This window comes from Mirounga angustirostris, unplaced genomic scaffold (genome assembly GCF_029215605.1).
Source record: "Mirounga angustirostris isolate CCGP_5_RB_7025 unplaced genomic scaffold, mMirAng1.0.hap1 SCAF_16, whole genome shotgun sequence".
NCBI lineage: Eukaryota > Metazoa > Chordata > Mammalia > Carnivora > Phocidae > Mirounga > Mirounga angustirostris.
Window position 1 is genome coordinate 6994337 of NW_026991724.1, and position 26023 is coordinate 7020359.

Below are 26023 nucleotides of genomic sequence, written 5' to 3' on the forward strand. Positions count from 1 at the left end.
GCATTTCTTAATTCCACCCTCTTCTCAAACGTCTGAAGCAGAATAATGAGTAGGTGAGTGTCACATTTGTTGCCTCTTTTCCACTCCTACTCTCTGAATGCAGACCTCAGTCACGTTTTTCTTAAGCCACCATAGCTGGCATTTCCTCCCAGTTGATCTCATGAAGGCTGGAGGTGCTGGGATCCCCAAAGGAAGCAGAGATGGTCTTCATTCTGCCATTTGCGGGGGTCAGGTTTTGTTTAATGTGATCTAGAAGCCAAGAGTGAAATGGAAATGCTGGGACGGGAGAGGGGTTTTGAGGAACTGACAGGGAAAGAGAGAAAGGAGGGATCAGGGATGGCAGGGAGAGGAACCTGCGTGGGGAGTCTTGGGTGCTGTTATTGGGTTCCCTGTGAATTGTCTTCTTCATCGTCCCAAGAGATCATTAGGAAAATAATCCATTTCCTGTTGGTACACTATCCACCAACAACCTGTTTGTTGAAGGAATTCACTCATGCATTCACTCAACAAATATTTATTGAGAGCCTGTCATGCACCAAGCAGTATTCTAGGTGCTGAGGATACAGTAGTGAACAAAAACGCACCCAACACAGAACAACATGGATGAATCTTCAAGCAATTCTGCTAGGAAACGTCAGTCCTCAAAAGTTAATGCTGGTGATTCCATTTATATAACAGTTTTGAAATGACAGAATTTTAGAAATGGTGCTTGCCAGGGGCTAGGGATGGGGTGGGAGGGTCATGGTGGGAGAAAGTTGGTATAGTGGTAAAAAAAATCACCACACGAATGCCATTCAATATCTTGACTGTGGTGGTGGATATAGGAATTTACACATATGATAAAATTGCATAGAGCTAAACACACATAGTAATGTGTACAAGTAAAACTGGGAGATCTGAAAAAGATCTGTGGATTGAATCAATGTCAGGATCCTCCTGGTTGCAATACTGTACTATAATGCTACTATTGGGAAAACCAGGTAAAGTCCATGGAGGATCTCTTTTGTATTATTTCTTAGAATTATACATGAATCTACAATTATTCCAATAAAAATGTCCAAAAAAACACCCCCCAAACAAAACCCAACCCCCAGACCTGATGGAGCCTCCATTTGAGTGGGAGCTAAGTATGGCTTCATGGTGGGCAGAGGGCAAAAGCCAAGACCATCCTTGAGAGGTCTGCCCTCTGGGGTACTCCATGCAGTGTCACCAGAGATTCCTTCCTGTCTTCGAGAGATGCCATTGAATCCCTACCAGTAACCAAATGAAATCCAGACTTAGGGCAGGAGGCAGGTGCAGAATAAGGGTGGACTCCCAGCTCCCCTAACCCCATGACATGGGTACATTGGAATTATTCAGCCTGCCTTTGGGTCCTAAACCAGGCACCCACTAGACTACAAAGGTGAGACTCAACTATCTATGGGGGTTCCTGGTGCTCACGTGGGACCCTTCTTGGCTTGTTCCCAGCTTCCACCATCGCCACCACCAACCTCCTTTCATCTCTGTGCAAACACCTGGCCCATCCTGGCAGCACATTCAGCTTGGGGAACCTACTTGGGGAACCACAGACACTGGCATGGCTCACTGCCCCAGTTTTCAGCAAGAACTCCTCATACCAGCCCAGGCCTGGGCCTCAATCCTGGATTCTAGCCCCCTGACCATGGTTAGTTGGGTCAGCGGCCAGCCCGCCACCCCCTCCTGCAAAGGGGGATGCCCACACCAATCTGCTGTCCCACTGGGTGTACAATGGGGCATCTAACAGGCTACAAACTGGCCAGCTCTTCTATTTTATTGCCATAGAAGAACTTGAGAGGAAAGAAGCCATGCAAAAATTAAATAAGGTTGGAACAGACTTTGAAGTTTTTATTATTTTAAATTATGCCATGCCTTGCATGGAATGACCACAAAGCAATATGCCTTCCTGGCCACACAATTTACTAACAGGGCATGGTGGAGAAAGTTAGAACTCCTAGATGCACAAGCTAGTCTACTGGAAAGAGGGAGAGAAGGGGCGGCAGGAAGGAGCAGTGATAAATATTTACTCGTCTCTTCTCTGAGATGCCAGTGGTTGCCCATTCTAAGAAGGATGATTATGTGACTTAATACAATTTCTGGTCACCATCATTATAATAAAGGAAAAGGGCTTTCTTAGAAGTGCTTGAGCTAATCAATAAACATTTGATCCACTTTCAAATAAGGTTTTTATAGCCAAAATAAGTTGAAAGAAAAGATACTGACAAGCACTATTTCCATACCTTTGTCTCAAAGCAGTCACACAAAGAATAAGTGCAAAGCGAAATGAAGGACCTCCCCTTCATTCAGAGAGGGAGCAAGCCTGGAGTCCTGTGGGAGCCTGCCAGTGGAGCGGTTCTGCCCAGGGCCCAGGCCCCAACCCAGTCAGCTCTGAGGGGCCACGAGGCAATCTGGTGCCCCGTCCCGCTCTTCCTGGGAAGGGGCCTGCTTCCTCTTGTCCCAGTCTGTGTCCGGGATGAATAACCCATGGAGATCCAGGTGCATCTCTACATCAATGGATGCACGAGCCAATTCTGTAAAACTTTTGGCATCCAGAATAAGCAGAAAAGGCTGCCTTTGGGGATCAGTAGAGACGATGGCTGATAGGATAATCCCTTTGGGGAAACAAAAAGAGACACTTTGTAAAAGCGCGGACTTGAATTTCCTGCAGCTGGAGGGATAAGTTTCTCAGCTATATCTCCCTGTCCGCTTTGAAGTAAGTATGGAATCCAAACAAAAGGAACATGACTTTGAGATTCTGTGAGAGCAGAAGGGAAAGGTCAGGGAAGTAGGAATCAGAAGACCTGGTTCCAGCCCTGCCAGGGCCAGTCCTTTTACCTCTCCGAACCTTAGTCCATTCATCTGCAGAGTAAGGAGAATCCTCCCTGCCCTCCCAGGGTTGCTCAGAGAATCTCTTGCATGGTGAATAATGAAAGCATTTTGTAAAGTATTGCATGCATCGGAGAAAGGCTATTTGCCTACTATTTAGAAAGTCTGATTACAGAGAATCAGTTTTGATGCTGTATTTAGACTAATATACGGCACTTAGCTAAACTCAGACTAGCTGCACTCAACAACATTCAAATGAGCCCAATCCACTTTATGCACAGGCAGCACGTTGGTAGCCCCAGCCTTTCCCTCTATAAAATGGACATATTCTAAGTACTCACTCTCAAGGGATATAGGATTAAACGAAATAATGCCCCTAAACTTCCAGCAACTACTCGTGATTCCTCCCAAGGTCTCCTGGGTCTCAGGGTGGTTGCGCGTAGCTGAAGTCAGATTGGCTTAGATTAAAATCCTAACTCTGTAGGCACTGGGTGTGTGGCCTTAGGTAAATTGCATCATTCTCTCAGCCTCTCCTTTGGTGAAATGAAGACATTGCTACTCCCTGCCCACAAGAGAATGTAGGGGAAGCCCTGGGCCTGCCCAGTAGGAGGCCAGCTTCAGCAGGAGGTGCTACCAACAATACCCCACCTCAGAGGTGACGGTAACGTGGGGTCCTGGTGTGCCATGCCATGCAGGATCAGTAGGAAGACACGGCCCAGGCAGAAAACCACTCCTTCTCACCTAAGGGAAATAGTTGGCAGCTCAGGGGGGCAGCCCCACCCATGGTTCTGGTTGTCCTACTTAGCATCCCCAGGAGTATGGGCAGGGGTTTCTGGGACAAAGGCAGAGTCAAGGAGGGAAAAGACCATTTGGTCATATGGAAATCTAGAAAAGAGAGGTGGGCCACAAATCTGTACTTACAGGTGCTCCGTACAGAAGATACCTGCTTAGAGGTTTAAGAATTCTGTCAGCCATTGCAATGAATTTTAAAGTGGAAAGGAAGTGGGCTTTTGTGTAGTAAACAATTTAATGTCTCCCAAAAGGAGGTCTGATCTTTGCTCCTGGGAGGTGACTCTAAGCCCTCGTAATGTCCTGCCTCATAGGAATGTCTTTATTTATCTGGGGCCAGCCTGATGATCTATCCTAGCAAAGTGAATTAGATGTCAGCTTGACCTCCAGAGGGACTGAAGGCTAAAGGTCAACCACATAGTCAACCAACCATGTCTACATGCCCAAGCCCCTAAAAAGCTCTGACATGAAGGCTTGGGTGAGCTTCCCTGGTTGGTGACATTCCATGGGTATTGTTGGAGGAGTTGGGGTGGGCTGTGACCTCCAGGGACAACCAGATACTCCGGGAATGGAATTCTCCTGGATTCTGTCCCATGAGTGTGTTTTCTTTCAATCTGCAACCTTTCACTATGACAAACCATAACCATGAATAGAACAGATTTCAGTGTATTCTGTGAGTCCTTCTATCAAAACAGAGGGTGGTCTTGGCAACCCCTCAACTTGCAGTTGGTGTCAGAGTGAGGGTGTTTTGAGGGACTCCTTAACCTCACCGCTTTGGACTCAGACAGACCTGGGTTTCAAAGCCTGGTTCTACCAGCTCTGTCATGTGGGGGTTGTAGAGGGAGGGTCGCTGCCCCCAAACAATGTCTCTGAGGGGTGATCACAAACATAGTGCAGCAAGCAGGCTCCCCTACCTGGAGTCTTACCGTCATCCTCGTCCTTGGCACCCGGTGTGGGTACAAACAGGGGTTCTGCTGGCCAGCAGTGCTCCTGTCCCCATTTTAAGGATGACTTTGTGAGAACATCCTATTTCAGTATCTGTACATCCAAAGAGGAAAGACATATGAGTGACTTGTTGGAGAGCATGCTCATTCCCTGGGAACCGATGACATCAATGCCTGCAGACAGAGGGGTTCAAGCCCCTCCAGCATAGACTCCAAATGACATCTACCTGGGGTCAGTATAACAGCAGAAATGAAAGCAGCTAGCTTCCTCCTCCATCTTTAAGCAAAGGTCCTCCTGCCATCCAACAGCTGACACTGCATACTGAATTTTTACAAATAAAAATCCTGACTGAGCCACCCAGGCACCCTAGGATGATTCAGACTTTCAAGGATGACTTCTTGACTTTAAATATCATAAGAAACACTCATTAAAAAGAGTTTTCATGTATTCTTTCATAAAATGTTTTGAATCTTATGGAATAAAAATGGTTGTTCAAAAAAAATCTTCAATTTATCTGGCATTTGGCGTTACATTGCATTTTTGTATGTGTTCAATGAATGTATTCAACGCAAACATTTAAAGTGTGATATGATCCTTTTGTTCTTTTAAAAGTGCAAGTCCCTGGATTTCTCTTAATCCCTAATAGACCTGTTTCCCCTTAGTGTGTGGGATTAGTGGGGAGTGTGTGTGTGTGTGTGTGAACCTTAATTTTTTGCTTTGTACATTTCTGCACTGCTTCCATTTTTCAGAAAAGATATTCCATTTATTATTAAAAATGAAGATATTAAAGACAAGTGATGTCTGTACACTTAGCATAGTCCCTGGGATACAGTAAGTGTTCAACAAATAGTAACAAATAACAGTAACTAAATGCTCCAAGTTTCGGCCCTCTGCTTGAAAGGGTGAGTTCCTTGAGGGCAGGGACTGGGATCGTCCTATCACTTTCTTATCCTCACTGCCACCATGCTGTAGCACACGGTTGGTGCTCCATAAACATGTACTGAATAAAGAAATCAGTGGATGACCTACAGCTGTGACCTCTTTGCTGTGCTTCAGTCCATCAGACAGGGCTGCCTCTCTTGGATTGCCCATCATTGCTTCCATTGTATTCTGTCCCAAGTGGACTTCACTCTCTGATCTGCCCTCTGCCCCAAAGGGACCTCCCTTTTCTGATCAAGGTCACCCAGCCCAAGAACCTAGAGTTGAGCTTTGCAGGCAGACACAATCATTGTAGGGAGCGCCAGCCCAAGTCACATAGGGATCAGTACCTTGGTTGGGATGGGCCTCCACTGAACTTCAGCAGCAAAGACATAGCGGTATGGCTTTCCGTTGTGAGCGTAATTGATCCGAGGCAGCTCTAAGCCTGAAGAGAATGACATGGCCAATGAAGCCCCCATCACTGAGGGTTGGGAGCATCCACCCTTCATGCCAGGCTGGGCATCCTGTCCACAAAAACAGCTCCCAGTCCAGGATCCCTGAACTTGCTTCAGGCCCTGGATTAGATCAAGGTTGGTAACAGGGCAGGGGGAGGGAAACTCTGATAATTACCCTGGCTCTATTAGAAGGTTCAGGAGCAAGGAAAGAGAGACCTAGTTTTTTAAATGTATAAGCATCTTTAATTATCCAAGATAGAAATCAAAAAGAATTGCATGATTAAAATCAGAGGCTACTGCAATTTTTTTAGAGCTCTTTAAAAAAAAAAGTACTTGTGTGCATGCACGTGTATGGGAGTGTGGAAAAAAACTTCTGAAGCTGTGGAAAGGGGTGTCCATGGGGAATAGTTAAATAAATCTGGTGAATTCACATAATAACCTAAGTAAAACTAATGTTTACAAAGAATTTTAATAACATGGGAAAGTGTCCATATCATAAGACAAAGTGTAAAAGGCTGGTTATAGTATTATCCTCACTATGTTACAGATGTAGAGAAAAGGTTTGGAAGCATTGCTGGGGTAATAACTTCCTTATAGTTTATATTTTATATTGTACACTGTAGGTTTCTCATTACATGAAATTTTTGTTATGCCTTTTACTTTTGTAATTAAAAAAACTAAATATTTTGTCCATGTACATGCATACATATATGCCTGTTGTGTTAAATTAAATTTCTAAGTCTGAGGGCTGAAATGAAAATTCCCCCTCTTATGGAATATTCCAAGCAGTCAGAGCCAACTGCTGGTGAAAATATAATGTCCAAGAAAAGAGGAAGCAGGCATGGAAAATCTGCCACACAAAGCCCTTCTGAAAAAGACCCAGGGCATGAGTGGTTACTGGGCTTGGGAGGAGTGCAGGGGAATGGCCTGTTGAGGTGGGAAGATGTCCAGGCCCACAGACAAGTAATCATGAAATTTTCAAGAGACAGGCCACAGTGACTGTGAACTGGAGGGACCACCCACATAGAGAAATCAGAAAAAGGTGCCCACAGTTGCCCCCAGAGTAGGTCTGAGACTTCCCATGGTGCTCCTGTACCTGAAACCTGGTCTGGGGACCAACTCCCCCCAACCTCCACCCTGTCAATGACTAGCCTCAGGAACTTGGTCTAGTAAAATAGGATTTATCCCTGTAAATTCTGTGAGGCTATTGAAACCATGCTCTTGAAGAATCTTCAGGACGTGCAGAAATTCTCAGGCTATATTCATTCAGTAGAAGAAGCCATTTCAGAATATTCTAGATGGTATGGTATGCATTGTGTAAAACTATAAATGCAGAGGTTAAGGGTTTTTGAGTCTGAGAGACCTGGGTTCAGATCTTGGCTCTGCTTCCTATCTTTGGGCAAGTTATGGAATTATCCTCAGTTTGCTGTCCTCAGTTCTAAAACAAGAATGACATGTGCCAACACCTGCCTCCCAGAGTTGTTCTAATAACTTCTATCTTGTGCTGGACTCTCACTATGGGCCAGGCCCTTGGTGAAGCACTCTATGTGTGTGAACTCATCTAATGTCAAGGATAACGGGATGAGACTGTTGGGGTGAGGTCTGGGAAGCTCTAGAAGAGGGCCTGGCATATGCCAAGCACCCCGTACATGACAGAGAGACAATGGGTATTTCCAAAGGGTTGCCATGGGTGAAGGGATTATGAGGGATCTATCTATTGCTATACTTTTCAGGATTGCCCAAGATTGCCAAGGTGCGAGAATTCTCTTCCCCGATACAAAAAAGACCATAACGTTTTAACCCTCCATCTGCCCGATGTGGCAAGTGAGTGGAGATGCAAGTCAATGCCTTAAGAACTGGGACCAAGGGGCGCCTGGGTGCTCAGTCAGTTAAGTGTCTGCCTTCAGCTCCGGTCGTAATCCCAGAGTCCTGGGATCAAGCGCTATGTGGGGCTCTCTGCTTGGCGGGGAGCCTGCTTCTCCCTCTCCCTCTGCCTGCCATTCCACCTGCTGATGTGCGCTCTCACTCTCTCTGCCAAATAAATAAATAAAATCTTTAAAAAAAAAAAAAAAGAACTATTACCAAGATCTATATATTTACTTCCAAGGACCCCCAGCGCCTGGGGTGCCACACAGAACCTGTTACAGGATCCTAGGATGCTATTTTACAGCAGTGGTTCTTATGGGCAAATCTGGGGTTGTCCTAACAAAGTCCCCAGGACAGTGTCCTTCCAGATGTGTGAACCTGGCGGGAGCCAACAGGCGAGCAAAGCAGACCCATGCCTGGCCACCCTCTAGCTGAGTGTCCCGGACAAGACCATTCATTCCACGCCTGTGTTGAGGACAGACCCCTCAAAGCCACACTTCTATCACATGCTGGGGATACACCGAGCACAGAAACATAGTCCCCGCGTCACAGGCTTATATTCTAGGGCAGTGGTTCTCCATCAGGGTGATGGTGCCCCCACCGGACATTGGCAATGTCTGGACATATTTTTGGTTATTCCAATTCAGAGTGCGGGTGCTACAGGCATCTGGTGGGTCAAGGCCAGAGGTTTTGCTCAATGTCCTACACGGCGGCCCCCCACACAAAGCATGACCCGGCCCCAAATATCAGGGGTGCCCAGATTGAGAATCCCGGCTCTCACGGGTGCGACTCTTATTGGAAGGGTTTACACTCTGTGTGGAGCACAGCCTTTCTGAGCCATCTCCTCCTCTGTCAGATGGGGCTGATGGCCCCTGTTCTGCAGGATATTTTGAAGGTGTAGAAGTGGAAATGCAAACACACTGTTCCCGTACAGTAAGTCAGCGTTCAATAAATCGGCGCGTTTATAGAGGCCAGCCGTGAAAGTCATCTGGTCCAACGACCACCCCCACCCCAGTACCTTCCTGGGAGCTGTTTGAAGATATATGAAAGAGAACTGTCCCCAAATGTTTTCCACTGGGGCACCCCAAGAGTCTTCCTGTTTGTCCCTTGTCGGTGCACAGCTCCTCTGCATCAGAAGGAGGTACAGAGAAGGCGCACGTGAATTCACGAAAGCCTGCCCCTTCCCTAAGCATCTGCAAAGAGGATGCATTTTACCTTCATAAAGCAACTCCGGCTGGCAGTAGACTTGGTCATCTTTTTCCTTCAGGGCTCTTGCTGTTGTAGATGCCAGTTTGATTAAATTTGAGCCCACTTCTGCATCCTGAATCAGTTTAAAAAAAAAAAAATTGAAAACTGGTTATCCAGAGCAAACACTTGCTTTACTGTGTACATTAAAAAAAAAAAAAAAGTGCTTTAGTGGATGTTGTCTTGTTCTGGCCTTACGTGAACCACAGGAAGCAGCTATCATGTTGTTGGTATTTTTATTCTTATTCTCTGAGACCTCGTAGCTGGTAGGTAGTAGGACGGGGGTCCCAAAACTCCTGGCTCTTTTTTCCTACTCTGGGCTACCTTATCTTTCACAGGTGAAATTAATGTATTGGTAGGTTCTCACTTTTTAAATAATGGCTGATTCACCTATGTAAAGCTGCATCAGTCATTAAAAGGATGTTTATAAAGAGTTCATAATAACATGGGAAATGCTCATGATAGAATACCGAGAAAAGCAGTAGAGTAAATTGCATACGCAATCTGAACTCAATCAGTTTAAAAAGAACTTACATTGAAAAGAGCCTGGGGGAAATATACCAATTATTAACAAGACAGCAGGCGGTGGGATTATGGGGACTTTCTTTTTCTACACTTATCTGTATTTTCAGGATTTTCTCCTATGAAAATGTACCACTGCTGAAATGAAAACAAACAGGCAATAAGAATTGCTTGGGAGTGAAGGATCTATGGAGGGCATTCCCTTGGTCTCAATTTATAATCAGATTTTATTCAGTGCCTTACCGTCATCACGGTAACCCAGGAGAGGGATTTAAAACAATTGATTAAATATTTATTGAGCTTCTATTACTATCTCTGGAGTTCTATGTCCTTATCTGTATAATAAGGTACGGTAGATGCATCATGCAAAGAGTATACACTTCTCCAAGTTATTGTGCAGATTAAATAATCCATGCAAATGGTTTACAAGAGGGTCTGGTTAATAGTCTGCTAAATAAATGTTAGTTGCAGTTGATAACGTTGTTGTTGTTTTAAAGATTATTTACTTATTTGAGAGAGAGCAAGCTCAAGCAGGGGGAGCAGCAGAGTGAGAAGGAGAAGCGACGTGGGGCTTGATCCCAGGACCCGGGGATCATGACCTGAGCCAAAGGCAGACATTTAACCGACTGAGCCACCCAGGCACCCTGGTTTGTTTGTTTGTTTGTTTGTTTAAGATTTATTTATTTATTTTAGGGAGAGAGAGATCATGCACATGCGAGTGGGAGGGGCACAGGGAGACAGAGAGAGAATCTCAAGCACACGCTGTGCTGAGCGAGGAGCCCAATGAAGGGCTCAATCTCATGACCCTGAGATCAGGACCCGAGCCAAAACCAAAAGTCAGATGCTTAACCGAATGAGCCAACCAGGCTCCCCTACATTGTTGCTTTTTAAAATAATGATAATAATAATTATTACCACTGGGAGTGAGTGCAGTTTAGGCAATGGAGGAGGAGAAATAAGACCAAGCCCCTGCCTTCATGGGGTTTACAGGTTGAGAATTGTTGTTATGGCTGACTGCTTCTCATTTAAACTTTTCTCTACTTTCCAAATTTTCCAAAATGCGATTTTATAATTAACAGAAACTTATTTGAATGATAGCAGCTTTTTGCTGGGAAGGGGGGTAAATTTGCTGCATCCTAGCAGTTGAACTGCAGGGGCCCTCCGAGATTTGTTTAGTTCAATCCCTAGTTGACAGAAGAGGAAAACAAGGCTCAGAGAAGGAAAGTGACCTGCCCAAGGCCACACAGAGGAAAGGACAGTCTGGGCTCTTGGCAATGCAACGTAATTCTGCTCAGAAGCAAGGGCACTGTAGGCAGAGGGCAAAGCAGGTGCAAAGGCCCTGAGGCTGGCCTATTCCTGTGTGTCTCTGCTCAAATATCCCCTTCCTTAACACTTCCATCTGCAATGTTGCCAAGGCATTTGTCCCAAGCTGTAATTATCTCCTGTATGGAGCTGCTTCCTTCTTTTATGTTGTCTTCCCCTTGAAGATGGGACCAGATTTTGTTCAGTGCATGGCACATAGTTCCCAGGAAGTAACTGCTCAATGAATGAGTGAATGCATGACTCAATAAGCTTTCCTTCCATTGTCAAGGTGTAAAACATGTGCTGTACAGGGTAGTTGTAGGAATTAAATGAGATGAAATGCGTGGAAAAGTCACCCAGCACTCAGCACATCCACCTGCACCACACCACAAAGCAGCGGAGACTCTGCCTGGTGCCTTGCTAAGTCACCTGACAGCAACAGGCCTGTTCTGCATGCCCTGGGCCTGCATTGCAGGGAGTCCGTCTGCAGAGATTCCCTCTGCAGAGACGTCTTCTAATTCCAGCCTGAAACTGGTCAGACTGGTTGAGGGATAAACTGAATTTTTCCACACAGCAGTAATGAACATGACTGGGCTGCTTTTGGTGGCCAGCGTGCTCAGCTTTGAGAAGAAAGGACTTTCCAGCCCAACGTCACCAAAATCCTACAGGTTTGCTTTGAAACCCCTCAGCTGGAGGGAACTCCCGGGAGAAGTGGCTATCTCGGTAATTCCCCGAAACCCTGGCTTTGGGGTTCAGAAGCCCGCTGTATGAAATCAGACTCTAAGCGTTTCTATGTGAGCTTGAGCAGCCTCTCCCCACCCTCAGCCCTCATGCCTCCCCAAGCCCGTTTCCTGGTTTGTAAAATATGGGGGCAATTCATTACTTTTTGACGGGTGGTGACCATAGGGGGGTTGCTTTGACTGGTGTCGGAAGACTATGGTTACAATTAAATAATGGTTATAAAAACACCTGGTCCAGGGCCAGGCACACCATAGTTAGTAACTCGGAGCCAGACAGACATGCATTCAAATCCCAACTCAAACCCCACAGGTGTTCCTGCAATGTTGGGCAAGTTACTTCTTCTCTCATCTGTAGTCACGGGGATAATAAACAACATAGAGCAGTGTCCTACTGATTAGGTGAGAAGCATGCAAAACATTTAACAGTTCCTAAAATTTGCAGGACCCAGGACAAGAGTGGAGACCCCCCACCCTAAGTCTAAATACATTGAGCGAATTGTTAAGTGAGATACCATTCTCTCCCCCACCTTGATACAGAGACCTTCATAATGTAGAACTGCACTGTCCAATATGGTAACCACTGACCACATGTGGTTATTTACATTTAACTTAAAATTAAGTACAATTAAACATCCAGTTCCTCGGCTGCCCTGGTCACGGTTCAGTGGCCCACGTGGCTAGCGGCTACTGCATTAGACAGACAGAGAATGCTTCATCATTGCAGTGGATACTTTTGCACAGTGCTGGTCTGTAAGGGTGTGTGAATTTGAAATTCTAGGACTCCTTGGAGTTTTGAGCCAAGTTAGGGCGGCAGACTGAGGGCCAGCCTCTGGGCTCAGGTTCTTTGTTTCCTGCCCCCTTTTCTTCCCACTGCACAGATGCCCCAGCCAGCACGACCAAGCCAATAGCCAACTCTGGCTACCTCGTGGGTCTGAGGCCAGGACACCAGTGGTGCAGCCTGCTTTTAGGAAAAGACAAGCAGGCACCGGAAGCAGTCTTGGGGCTATTTGGGCAGAGAATTCAGATATCCCGGGTAGCTGGTTCATGGCTGGGACAAGGGAGAGCACGTCTCCAGATGGGCACAGCCTCACTCTGTGAGGAAGGGAAACTGCCAGAGAAAGGCTGGATCAGGATCCCGCACCCCCCAAATGCCGAGGCCAGAGCAGGGGCCCCTCCTGCTGGGGTCTAAGAGGAAAAAGGGCATCTAACACAGGGCCTGGCACATGATGAGCTCTCAGCAGCTTCTTTTATTATTGGATCTTTGTTTTTGCACTTGGGGTCAAGACAAAACCCAAATCTACTGAGCCAGGAGTCAAAACCACCCGTTGTAAGTCCACAGTGCCTCCTCCCATGATGGCCCCTTATGCATGGATAGCTGTTGGAAGGGAAGGCAAGTGCTGATGAACCCACCTGGAGGCAGCGCACCGAGCCCCGCAGGATGAGGGCAGGGTTGCCGCCCGAACTGTCTGTACATGTCCATGCCCCTCCCAGCCCAGCCCTGCCTTAGACAACCCTGTGCCACCCTGCATAAACAGGCCAAGGGTGCCAAGGGGCCCCACCTACCTTTGACCCCAGCTGGCCCAAACACAAGAGAATCTGGGGCAGCTGGGAGGTCCCAGACTTCTAAATATACTTCACTGTTGACCATTGTATACGGAAAGCACTTTCCACTTAGGAAATGTTCCAAATGCTAAAGAGAGACCTGTGTCCTTTTAGAGACACCCCCCTTCACATTTCTCACCCACTTGTCATTCGTTCATTGATTTAGAGTAGTCAGGAGCTTAATGAGAAGGCTTTTGGGTGCCAGGCCCTGTGACAGGTGCAGGGGATAAACAGCTGACAAGACCAAGGGCTCTGGCCCTCTCAAAGCTTTCCCAGGGCAGGTGACTGAACAAGCTCATTTACCTAGGACAAATGTCCAGGTGCCATCAGAGCATACAAACTCCTCTAAAGGGAGTGATGATCTGACACCTGAGAGCTGAGCAGGAATTTGCTAGACTGGCTGCAAACTAGAAGCCCCTGTGGGCTGAGACCATGCCCTGCCCTTCCCCGCCCCCAGGACCCAGCCCAGGTGCCTAACCCCCACCCCGTGAGTCCAACCTGAAGCCAAGACTGGAGTGGAGGCCTGATGGGAAGAGGACAGGGTTGCAGGCAGAGCAACAGCGACAATGCCATGGCCCCAGACTGATGGGTGACAGAGAAAGCTGGCGTCTCCCAAGGTCTGTCCCAAAAAACCTTTGGATAGGACGGAATTAGAGCTGCCAGCTCTAGTCATGTCTGCCATGTCCATCTGCTCAACTTTTCGATTTCAATATGCAGGCAGGGCAACTTGAAAGTGAAGCAAGAAGATGTTTGAAGGGACAATAAATAGCAATTAAAAAGCGTGGCCAGAGCTACCCTTCCCAGGGCTCACACTTCTTTGTTAGTTTCAAAGCAGTAGATGGCTCACATGGCAGCTTTTCAAAATATACATGCTGAACTTCTTAGCCTAGTTCCAAGGAAGCAAATCATTTTTCAAGCACGATAAAAGGTTATAAAATCCCTTGGTGTGTGGGCAGTGAGAGGGAGCGTTTCCTTTCTCTGTTTCATCCCTGGGCCCAAGTCGATGTGAGGCAGGGCCAAGCCTTGGGATTTGCCACCTGTGTGCTCGATGACACCCCCCCCACTGCTTCCTGGAACCAGGAGACCAAGCATGGCACTGCGGGACGGCCCATGTGATGACTTTGTGGAAGTTCATTCAATAGCCCTGAACCATGTGGGGAGAAAGTTCACTCCTTTTTCTCTTCCAGTCTTTCTGACTGGGTCAAGCAGGGAGTCTCAGTGAGGTGCCACTATGTCTTTAACACCTCATACTTTTATAACTTTCTTTTTAACAGAGATTAAGTCTTGGCAAGCAACAGTATCTGGTTAGAGCTTCAGACCCCTGCTTTTCTCCCACTGTTTTATGTCCATGCTTGTCTTCTATTTGCAGGAGGCAATGCTAGCTTTCCATTGGCCAGTGATAGGTTTCCTTTCAAGAGTGAGTAGATTTAACAGATCTGTACCTCTGAAACAAATAATACACTATGTGTTAAAAAAAAAAAGAAGAAGAAGAAGAAGAAGAAGATAGCAGGAAGGGAAAAGTGAAGGGGGGGGAATGGGAGGGGGAGACAAACCATGAGAGACTATGTTTTCTGAGAAACAAACTGAGGGTTCTAGAGGGGAGGGGGGTGGGGGGATGGGTTAGCCTGGTGATGGGTATTAAAGAGGGCACATTCTGCATGGAGCACTGGGTGTTATACGCAAATAATGAATCACGGAACACTACATCAAAAACTAATGATGTAATGTATGGTGATTAACATAACAGTAAAATTTTAAAAAATGCCTTATCATTTCAAAAAAAAAAAAAGAGTGAGTAGATTTAAACAAAGCACGACTTTGTGAATGTTAAATCGAGGTGATAGGAGATATGGTGAAAATCGTGACAGAGATACACCAATGATTACAGATGGGGAAATGCTGGAAAGATAGGAAAGAACCCCAACTCTGGAGCCAGACAAACCGGGGTGCCCTGCTGACTGGGAGGGAGCACGCTTGAGCTCCTGCATTGAGGAGCCCGGGCAGTGAGGGTGCAAGAAGGTTCTGGGCCTTCTGTAGTAGTGTCCTCCATTTTCCAGGCCTGCAGAGCCCCGAGAGGGGTCAGGGTGACCTGTCTGGGCTCTTTTCAGGACTTAGGCCTGCTGGGGAGAATGGTAGAGTTGTACATTTACCAACTGCAAGCATGGGTTGAGAGACAGGCTGCTGCAGGTGCTAATCATGGCTCTGCCCCTGAGGGCTGTGTGACCTTGGCAATATTCCTTAACTTCTCTGAGCCTCAGTTTCTTCATCTGTAAAATGAGGCTAATATGAGGACCTCTCCCATAGGTTGTTTTGATCACTAAGTAAGGCAAGGAAAATAAAATGCTTAGCAAAGTACCTGGCACATAGAGTGCATTTAGTAAATAGGAGCCATCAAAACTGAGTTGAATTGAATTTGCTATCATTTAAATTAATTAAGTCATGAAGTCAGTGAGTTCTGGAGCCAGGAATCTCTGTAGCCTCTGAAGCCAAGCCCGGAGCCTTGGTAGCATCACCCTAATTGAGGATAATGTCTGGCCTAGTGGTCATTTTTAATGCAAGAAGGGGACTAATCAACAGCAGGGCATTGGGTAAGCGAATAGTGATGAATCCCGGCCTGGAATTGTCACACAAATATTTAAAATGATGTTGTAGAAGAGTATTGAATGTCATGGAGAGATGTTTAGATATACACATAAGTGGAAAAAAGCAGTGCACAAAACAGTACGTGCATATTCCACCATGAAAAGCAAGGAAGGGCTGGTGTGCACTATGGCAGAGACGGGCCTCGGAAACACAGCGCGGAGGGAGGGTGGCCACCGCGGGAGACCGCCTGGTGTGTGTGTGATGTGTCTAGAACAGGCAGATCCTCAGAGACAGGAGGAAGTGGATTAGTGCTCACCTGGGGCTGGGGGATAGAGGGGTGGAGGGGGGTAGGTGGGGGGGGCCGCAAGGTTTCTTCCCAGGCTAATAAAAAGGTTTTAAAATCCAGTTGGTGGCACAACTCTGTGAAGTTACTAAAAGCAGCTGAATGGTGCCCTTTAAATGTATGGTATGTGAAATTATCTCTCAATAAAGCTGTTAAAAATTCTCTGTGATTTCCTTCTCTAAAATTAAGAAATATATAAAATTTACATGTATGTATTTCTAAGTTTTGGAGAAGTCCTACTACATAGAATTTTTAACAGCTTTATTGAGATATGTATCAATAGGCATGTGTATTATATATACATATACACAGATACATCAACATGTGTATTAATATGTCTGTTGGTCTATCTACTGAGAGAGACAGAAAGAGATGTGGGAGGCAATACAAATATATTCATAATAGATTCATGGGGTTTTTTTTTCCTTTTTACCCAATCTATATTCTCTTAGGTTTCTATGATGAATATGCACCACTTTTGGAAAAACAATGAAAAAATGTTTTGTCTTTAAGAACAGCTCGCTTTGGATTTCAGTGTCAATCCAGTGAGTGCCAAAATCACTCCCCATTGGGACTCACGACTCCCCAGGAATGAAACGGGTCCCCTTCCAAGCCGTTACCTTGTCCACATTGAGGGGCACAGCGAACCTCCTGAGGGTGGGGATGGAGGTGAGCCTGCAGTTCTCCTCAAAGTCCTGGTTCAGGTTGGCCAAGTAGAAGAGCTGGTAAAGGCTGCTGTCCTCGTAGGTGATGACGTCAAACAGAAGGCAGCCATCCTCCTCGTAGGCGTTGACGTGATGAAAGACCACCACGGGGTCCGTGGAAAACTTGGTGGGCACAGGCTTCCTGGTCCTCTGGTCGATGATGTGAATGTAAGTCTGAAAGCAGAGGCACACCCAGAGGTCAGCTTCCCCCTGCCGGCCCCGCACGATGGCAGTGGGTGCAGGGCAAGACCCAGCCCTCCCCTCCACTAGCTCGTGACCCTGGAGCATCCCCTTCCCCCAGAGCTCCTGGCTGTTGCCGGTCCCTGATTACCTCCTTCAGATGGAGCAGAGGGAATCTTTGCTGCTGGGGCCTCTGCAGCACCAGGAGGACAGAGTCTTGGGGAAGCCCCTGAGACTACACCATCTCTCCCCCCCTTCAATTGACTGACTCCAGGTGGGCTGTGATGAGCTAGCTCCCTGGCAATGGCCACACTGGGGAGAACGGGCCAGTCTTCTAGCCCTCCTTGGGCTCTATCCACAGCCGGAGCCCCTAAAACCCTAAAACCCTAAAACCACACCAGCCCTTTAGGGTTCGTTCTCCCAACGTCCACCTGCTGCCTGGTTGGCCAGGATGCAGTTGTCATGGCAACCTCCCTTATCCTGGGGGCTGTGGTGTGGAGCGACCTGTTCTAGTTAAGGGGCGCACATGGGTATCTGCACACACCTCTGGGTATCATGAGGCGATATCACTCTGGGTGGTAATTAGCCATATTTGCAACCCTAGTTGCCTAATCCAAAGTATGTGTGGGGTTCTTTCTTTTGGCAACTCTGGCCTAACCACCCTCCTTCTGAAAGGCAGAGAGGGACTACTCCAGGCTGGTCTTTGGCCACCTCCTCCCAGCTCATGTGCCTCTTGCTCTCCTTCTCCAGAATCCAGGTTGAACATTAAGTGGGAGTGCAGAGGAGGAAGGCTTTGACAGCGTGGAGGGGTGGTGGTGGTGGGCAAGTGAATATAGAATTATTTTAGCTCTTTTCTTCTCCGTGAACCCAATCCCTGGGTCGGGCACAGAGACTTTTCAGAGAGCTCTCAATGCATTCCAAAGCCCTTGCCCGGGCTTTCTGCCTGCACCTGGCAGCTCGGTCTTCTCTGTGGGATTCTTTGAGGGCCAAGGGATGTCCAGGGGCTGAAGAGCAAACCCAATTACAGCTGGCTTCTCTGCTGGCCCCTGGCCCCAGCGTTCATTCCACAAATACAGACAGAGGGTCTAGGACACATCAGACACTTTTTCAGGAACATTTTTCCAGGAAAGACAGAACAAAACCAAGCCCTTGCTTTCATGGAGCTTATAGTCTGGTGGGGGAGAGGCCAGCAGTCAATGATCAAATAATGTGCCAAGGACAATGAGCACTACTGAGAAAAATGAAGCCAGGTAGGGGATGGAGAAGCCTGGGGCGGGGGTCTGTTAGAGATTGGTTTATCACGAAAGGCTTCAGGGATCTGGACATTTAGCTGAGACCTGGATTAACTGAGGGAGGAAACCATCTGGGGAAGAACATTCCAGGTGGAAAGGACAGAAAATGCAAAGAACGTGTTAGGCTAGTTTGAGATACAGGAGGTCCAAAAGGAGGCTGAATAGGTAGGGAGCCAGTGGTTGGGATGTGGGCCTGTGAGGATTTGCAGGCTGGTCAGTGAAGCCTTTGGATCTTATTCTGAGGAAGATGGGAAATCACAAGAATGTTCTGAGCAGAGGAGGGACCTCACTCTCCTCCCTGAGAAGAAAGGACAGGTCTTAAAGACATATAGTGGTGGTTCCCTCTGGAGAGGGGACTGCCAGTGGCCAGGGGGAGGACAGGGGACTTGACATGTTACTTTCTCTCCTTGTGTACTGTTTGAATAGAGAATACTAAAAATTCCTTGATATTTATCACAAGTAAAAATTTACTCATTTCGGGGCGCCTGGGTGGCTCAGATGGTTAAGCGTCTGCCTTCGGCTCAGGTCATGATCCCGGGGTCCTGGGATCGAGTCCCACATCGGGCTCCCTGCTCAGCGGGGAGCCTGCTTCTCCCTCTGCCTCTCTCTTTCTCTCTCATGAATAAATAAATAAAATCTTAAAAAAAAATTTACTCATTTCAACAGGAAGTAAATATATACACACATATCCATGCACAGATATATTCATACACATACATATGTGCACGCACACACACACACACACACCCGAATATCCAGGCAGGTACACGCACGTATACACACATCCACACTTGGAGCATTCAGGTGTGCCCGAAGATGTTTGGTTGTACCATCTCGTGGAACGCTCTATCATTATGATGTCTAAATCATCTATGGCACCCACCCTTCCCTGACATTACCCAGTGGCTGCCGGGACACTGGAAGGGCCTTGTCCGTGGACGGTGGGAGCTGCAAGGAGCCCAGACATGGGTCAGGACTGAGGAATAGCCCTTGGCCACCGGGCTGGTGCCGACTGCCTGGCTGATGAGAGCCGGCTTGCCCGAGGTCACATGCTTTTCTGACAGATACCGTCTGCTCTACTGACTCATTGACTTGGGGCCCCGGCCCCCTCAACCCCACCTGGGACCACTCTGCAGAACCATCCAGCTTCAGAACTCTCTGGAAGCTTGGCTGATGCTTCCGGGGAGCCTGCACGGTGGCTCACACCCTCCCTCCCTAGGAAACCGCCTGCATGCCAACCTCCATGTCAGTCTGCTTCCTCACTCGGGCCGTCCCTGTGTGGCTGGGGGTCCCAGCCAGGCCTTACCTTGTCCTCCTTGTGGAAAGCCAGGCAGGAGGCCCGGTTCACTCCCCGGATGTATGCAGTTGACATTTTGAGGATATCTAGCTTGAAAGGCTGCTCGAGGAAAACGATGTGGTTCTCGGTGACTCCGAAGCTGTGGTAATAGCTCGGGGAGAGGAGGGAGCCGGAGGTGATGGAGCAGAACACCTCCATGTGCTTCGAGGGGTTCTTCCCCTTCTTGTCCTCTAGAGAAAGGCAAGCCTCAGGAGCAGCACAGGACCTGGCCACCCCCAGACAACGCCCCCATCACCCGCAACTGAGCCTTTCAAACTGACCTGGTCGCTAAGAACCTTTGGATGAGAGCCGACAAGTAAACCGATGAAGGGGCTGTTGCCTGGCTGACGCAGGGGCTCCGAGTGTTCCCACTTAGGCCCTCCTGCCCTGCGAGACCTGGTGCTACAATCTGAAAACATGGAGCCCCAGAGTCAGGCCTCGGGGCCAGGGGTCTGCACGACAGCCTGGGGGCTCAAACCAGCCTCCACCTGTGTTTGCATCAAGGTTTCTTCGAAACACAGCCGCGCTCCCTCCTTTATGCGGGGTCCGTGGCTACCCCTGCTCTTGAGCCTCAGTGGCTTTGCTGAGGAGTTGCAACAGGGACCACAGGTCTGCAAAGCCTCAGATATTCACTCCAGGAAAAGCTTGTCGGCCCCTGCTCTGGAACAACACCTCTTCACGCACACAGATCATCAGGGATCATGATCAAAGTGTGAAGTCTGACTCAGTATGTGGGGCTGGGGCCTGAGGCTCTGCATTTCTATCCAGCGCCCAGGGGATGGGCCAGCTTCCTAGGCTTCGACTTTGATATTTTGCTGAGGCCCATCATTTGAGATGTACCTCACAGGGTTTCCATGAATTTCTCTTCACGCTGACCATTCAGAAACAGCTGGGGGTGAGACTAAGCACCCACTGTGATAAGGGACTGTTACACATCTTGTGACAATGGAAGAAGACCGTATGATCCCCATTTTACGGATGGGAAACTGAGGCGTGATGGAATATGGTCTATCATTATGGCCAAAGACACAAGGGTTAGGCCAAGAAGACACAGCCCTCTTAGCCGGGCCACCTCCTCTGTTATTAGGGATAATAACACTCACAGAGTGGAGAGAGAGAACAGAATGAAATCATGAAGTAGTCCAAGACAGCAGAGGTGCGCAGTACATGTTCGTGCTCTTATTCCTCTGTCAGGATGAGTCACCGCTGGCCAAAAGGCCTCCCCACCCAGGCCTGGGGCTGGCTTACAATGAGTTATCTGCAAGCGTCCCCGCCTTGCTTGTGGCCACCTGGGCACACCATAAACAGCTGGCTGGTGGGAGGGATGCTGTGGGGTTGTGGGGTGGTTCTTTTCTTCACAAAACAAATGGAGCACAAAGCAAACCGAAATGGAAAGCACCCTGGCCTAGGAGGCAGGACCTGGCGTGAATCCCAGGGAAGCCAGCAGCATGGGCCTCATCACCCTATTTTATAATATGACACGGCAAACTCAGATGCCTGTAACATCCGTAGGTCTGACATTCTAGGAGTCTGGCTGGACGCTCTAACCCTTTATTGGCTTGATTCATGGGAGTTCCGTTTAACAAGAATACTCATTGTGCCTTCTGACCTTAGGGGCTCACATCTGCCGACAGAGCCTAGTAAGTAGCTTAGGAGCTTCTACAAGACTATGAGGGAGGGGACCAGCTGGGATCACAGATGGAAGCCAGTTTTCCTAAACCAGCAGGTCAAGCCCGCACCCTCGTCATTCTGCCCTGTCTCCTGAGCCCTGTGCAACCACCCTCAGAGGCCTGGTCTCCTGGGTGTGGTTCCCAGGAGGGTCCTGGACAAATAAGGGTCAGGAGCCTCCTCCCCTCAGGAACATGAAATCACAATTGGCCTGGGCTTTGCTCCAGGTTCCTGGCCTTAAATGGAGAAGGTTCAGAAGGCCCAAAGAAGCGGGGGAGAGTCTGAAAGGCTGAAGGTCTGAGGCAGGGCTGAGCTCCCATAACAATACTAGGAACCTGGCTTCAGGGGCTGGGTTGAAAGTGGGCAGTACAGCTTTGGCATACAAAATTATGTTAGAAAACTGAAAAAAAAATGGATGGAAGGGACGATGTTTGATGGGCGGATGGATGGATGGACAGACAGGTGGTTGGATGGATGATGGATAGATACGTAGACAGATGGATGATGGATAGTTGGGATGGATGATGGATGGACAGACAGATGGATGGATAGGTAAATGGTGGATGAATAATGGATAAATTAATGAATCAATGAACTGGAGCCTAAAGAAAAGCAGGTTAGAATAGTAAAGGAATTTATTCTTTCAAAAGGAAGTCTGGCAACATCTCTTTTACCCTGAAGGAGAAAAGCGTGTTCATGGTCATCTGAATCACCCGTGAGGGAAAGTGTCAGATTGAGTCTTATGTCATCAGTAAAAATCAGAACTCTTTGGAGGTAGCCACCCTTGGCATCTGTCCTTCACGATATCCCCAGAATGACCCACCTGGTACAGTGGCAAGGATCTTAAAGATCACATATTTCGTCTTCCCCTTGTCCATGATGGATGTGCCCATATTAAGAACATTTCCGGCTGCATCATAATGAGGATGTGCTGTTGCCAGATTTACAGCCACGTATTTGCGATAATCAACCTGCAAAATGATAGCCACCTGCTTTTGCAAATGGGGGGAGGGTGAAACTTGATGAAAAGCACCTACTTCTAGGTTGAGAGAGATGAGGGCTACTTTTGCCTATCTCCTGATGTGAAAATAAGGCAGACTTCACCTTTAAAGAGGATGTTTACCCATGTGACCTGATAGCACCTCATGGGTGGCCTCCTACAGCACAGAGGCTGCAGGGGAGTCGGTGAGCCGTGTGTCTTTTCCGTGACGGTTGTTGCAACCCTGCCCCCTGGCCCTGAGGGTGTCCTCAGCATGGCAGCAGGATTCCTCGACACAGAGCAATGACCTGCACAGAGAGGCAGCCTTAGCGCTAATCTTAACCGCTGCTTTGTCTTTCTGCTTACATCATTTAAATTCTCCCCTTTTGCCTGCCACAGAGGCATAAATCTCCAGGCCTCTCTCATAGGATTATTCTGGGAACAGAGAGTTACAAAAACACTTGGTCACAGCGAAACTTGACTAACAAGCCTAGTAATGACCCCCCATCCCCAGCAGGGCACAGCCACAGAATAATGCGTGGCTGAGGAAACAACTGTCCTCCTCTCTTCCCCCAGAAGAGCATGACCTCCGGCCAAAAGTCAGGCAAGGCTTCATTCTCTCTTAGTATTTCCTCTCTGAGGCTTTGTGGAAAGCATACATCAGTTGGATGTATGCCACCCAGCTTAAAAGCTGCTGGACATAATTTCACAGCTAAGAAAAGTATTCCCTTTAACAGATTGTTAAAATGTATTGAGAAGACATTGAGGCTTTGAATAGCCAGCTGGAGAAAAAATGAGTGGGTCTATTGATTTTCATGAAAATGTTGATTTCATTCTGCCCAGGAAAGGTATCTGCTTGGGTATTTATTTTTGTCCTCTTGCTCTCTGCCTGAGGTCTCCCTCTTCAGGTCAATACCAGGTAGGGCTGCTCCAGTCCGGGGAATCCAGTAGTCATTCATTCAAACTCCCATTAAGCTCCCACTCGGTGCCAAGATGGTGGACAGTGGTATGGGTTGAATTGTGTCTTCCAAAATGATATGTTGAAGCCCCAAACCTTGGTATGTATATTTGGAAACAGGGCCTTTATAGATGTAATCAAGTTAAAATGAGGTAATTCTGGAAGGAGGTGCGCCCTAATCCAATGATTTGTATCTCTAGAAGAGATTGGAGTGATGCATCTATAAGCCAAGGAACACCGAGGATTCCTGGCAGCCACCAAAGGCTGGAAGAGGGAAGCCAGCATCTTCCCCTGGAGGCTTCAGAGAGAGCATGGCTCCGAGGACACCCCGATTTCAGATTTCCAGCCTCCAGAATGTGAGAGAATAAATCTCTGTTGTTCTAACCCACCTAGTTTGTGGTACTTTGCTTCGGGAGCCCTAAGAATAAACACAGACACAGAGATGAAACGACATAGACCTCACCCCAAGAGAGCTTAGAATCTAGTGCTAAGTGCTGTGCTGGGGAAGCTCAGGATCCAATGGCATTAGAGGAGGGGCTGCCCCCATGAGTTCCTGCAGGCCACATGGCCCAACACAGGGGGTCTCTCTCTCATGAGCAGGAACTGATGCTGGTTGTAGTAGATTCACTGGTACCTTCTCCAGGGTTTCCAGATTCTGTGGGTTGATTTTCCTGATGTAATTGGTCTCTGTGGTCGCATAGAAGTTTTCTCCACACTTCATGATGTTAATCAGGCAGTTGTCTGTGAAATCAGGGATGGTATGGGACAAGTAGGTGAATGCTCTGTGGAGGAAAGCAGATCAAGAGCAAATCAATGGCTGTGTCTACCCAGCTGGAAAGTTCTGTTCAAGATGGCTTTAGTTTTCCTACCACTTAAAATGCTCTACAATTCAGGGGGAAAAAGTTCCAAGTCCCAAAGGATCACTTGAGGAATCTGGAGGACTTGGAGATCAAGTTGCCCAAAGATACCACTGTGTTGAATTAGCTAAGAAGTGAGTCATCTGGGACAAGATGGCCACCAACTGAACCCTCCTGGGCTCTCAAAAATCCAAAGGTCTCCCACACCAGAGACACCAAGAGCTGGTAGGTTGTTCTGAAGTATTTTAAGAATTTCTACAGAAATCTTATGTATCCATCCATAATGGCCCCCTAAGGCTAGCAAAACAGCTAATCCTTGCTTTTGGAAGGAATGAGAGTCCACAATGGACACTCTGAATTTGTCCAGGAAATTAGTTGTTTTTTTTTTTCTTTAAAGGAAAGTAAACAAATTATGAGAGCAAAACTCATCATTAGTTTGATCAGAAGATCCTGGATCCACGTATTGGTTAGTGCTCCCCCTGCTGGTGAGTGGTGAAGCAGCAAAGCCGCCCGACAAGCGGTGGTTTTGCGTTCCTTCCCTCCCCCTGCCTGGCTCCTCCCCCGCCTGCAAATGCCAGTTCAGTGCTTGCTGTGTGCCAGCCCCAGCACTGGATCCTGGAACTGGAAAGATGACGTCAGTTCCAGAAAAGCAGCAGCAATCTTCCATCTCTGGACCAGTCTACTGCTAGCACATTTCCTAACTCGTCTATATCCGAAGAGTATCAGGAAGGAGACACTGACAGTGGGTCTGATTCCCTGGCCAACAGTTTAATCATCAAGCCTGCACTACATTCATAGTCATCATAGCCCAGATGATTTGAAACGTATTCAACTAAAAACCTTTCCCTATCTCTTTCTCTCATTTGCCAGTTTCCCACCTCACAGATCCTCCCACTTTCTCTACACACATACAAGCAAAAATAAATCCAGATTTCTTCTTGCTTTTTTACACAAAACATAGCATATCATATGCTCTTTCTACACCTTATTCCGCCCTGTGCCCACCACTCAACAAGGTATCTGGGAAATCTTTCCATTCAGCACATAGGGAGCATCCTCATCACCCCCCATCTTTTTTTTTTGCTCCTGCCTGGTATTTTCTTGTACAGCTTCACTCTTATTTATTTAACTACCCTTCTGTTGATGAGCACTTGGGTTATGTTCAGTTCCTCATTATAACAAATGATGCAGCCATGGATAACATTGTACGTTTGCCATTCCAGACGTGAGCAAGCCTATCTCTAGACTGAAGAGAACGTGCATTTATAATTTTTGAGATATAATTCCAAATTGCTTTCCTACCAGCCATATGGAAAAATACCTAATAATCTGTCAGATGCCCTTTGCCTCTTGCTATCAGTGATCAAGAACTGTGTGCCATAGACGGGCAAAGCCTGGCCAGGTGAAGGTTTTCATGTACTCTACAGAGGATTGTCAGAGGAGCGGATGCTGGTAGCTGGTACCTTTTTGATATCCTCAGTGGTCAAAATTAGCTAAGAAGTGAGTCAACTGGGACAAGATGGCCACCAACTGAACCCTCCTGGGCTCTCAAAAATCCAAAGGTCTCCCACACCAGAGACACCAAGAGCTGGTAGGTTGTTCTGAAGTATTTTAAGAATTTCTACAGAAATCTTATGTATCCATCCATAATGGCCCCCTAAGGCTAGCTAGGTTTTGACCACCGAGGATATCAAAAAGCATGACCAGATTCAAAACGGACAGTTACCTGGAAAATATGTTTTTGCAGGAGTCCAGATAGGCCATCGTTCCAAACTCTGACACCACAATCCTGTTGGCCTCGACGTTGACGTTGTAGGTATCACTTCTCAGGTATTTGCTCCTGTAATAGGCTTCACCTAAAAGAGAAGATGCAGAATCGTCCAGGCTGACACTTTTAC

General features: G+C 47.5%; 1 protein-coding gene across 1 annotated transcript in view; it reads right to left on the minus strand.

Moving 5' to 3' along the window:
* Positions 1-669: 669 nt before the first annotated feature.
* Positions 670-26023, minus strand: part of BCO1 (beta-carotene oxygenase 1) — a 39554-nt gene continuing 14200 nt past the window's right edge. The window contains 9 exon segments of the mRNA XM_064581738.1: positions 670-2627; positions 4557-4668; positions 5844-5938; positions 9030-9135; positions 16772-17029; positions 19634-19854; positions 22155-22302; positions 23903-24050; positions 25852-25981. Coding sequence (XP_064437808.1) covers positions 2398-2627; positions 4557-4668; positions 5844-5938; positions 9030-9135; positions 16772-17029; positions 19634-19854; positions 22155-22302; positions 23903-24050; positions 25852-25981 — 1448 coding nt within the window. The 3' untranslated portion in view covers positions 670-2397.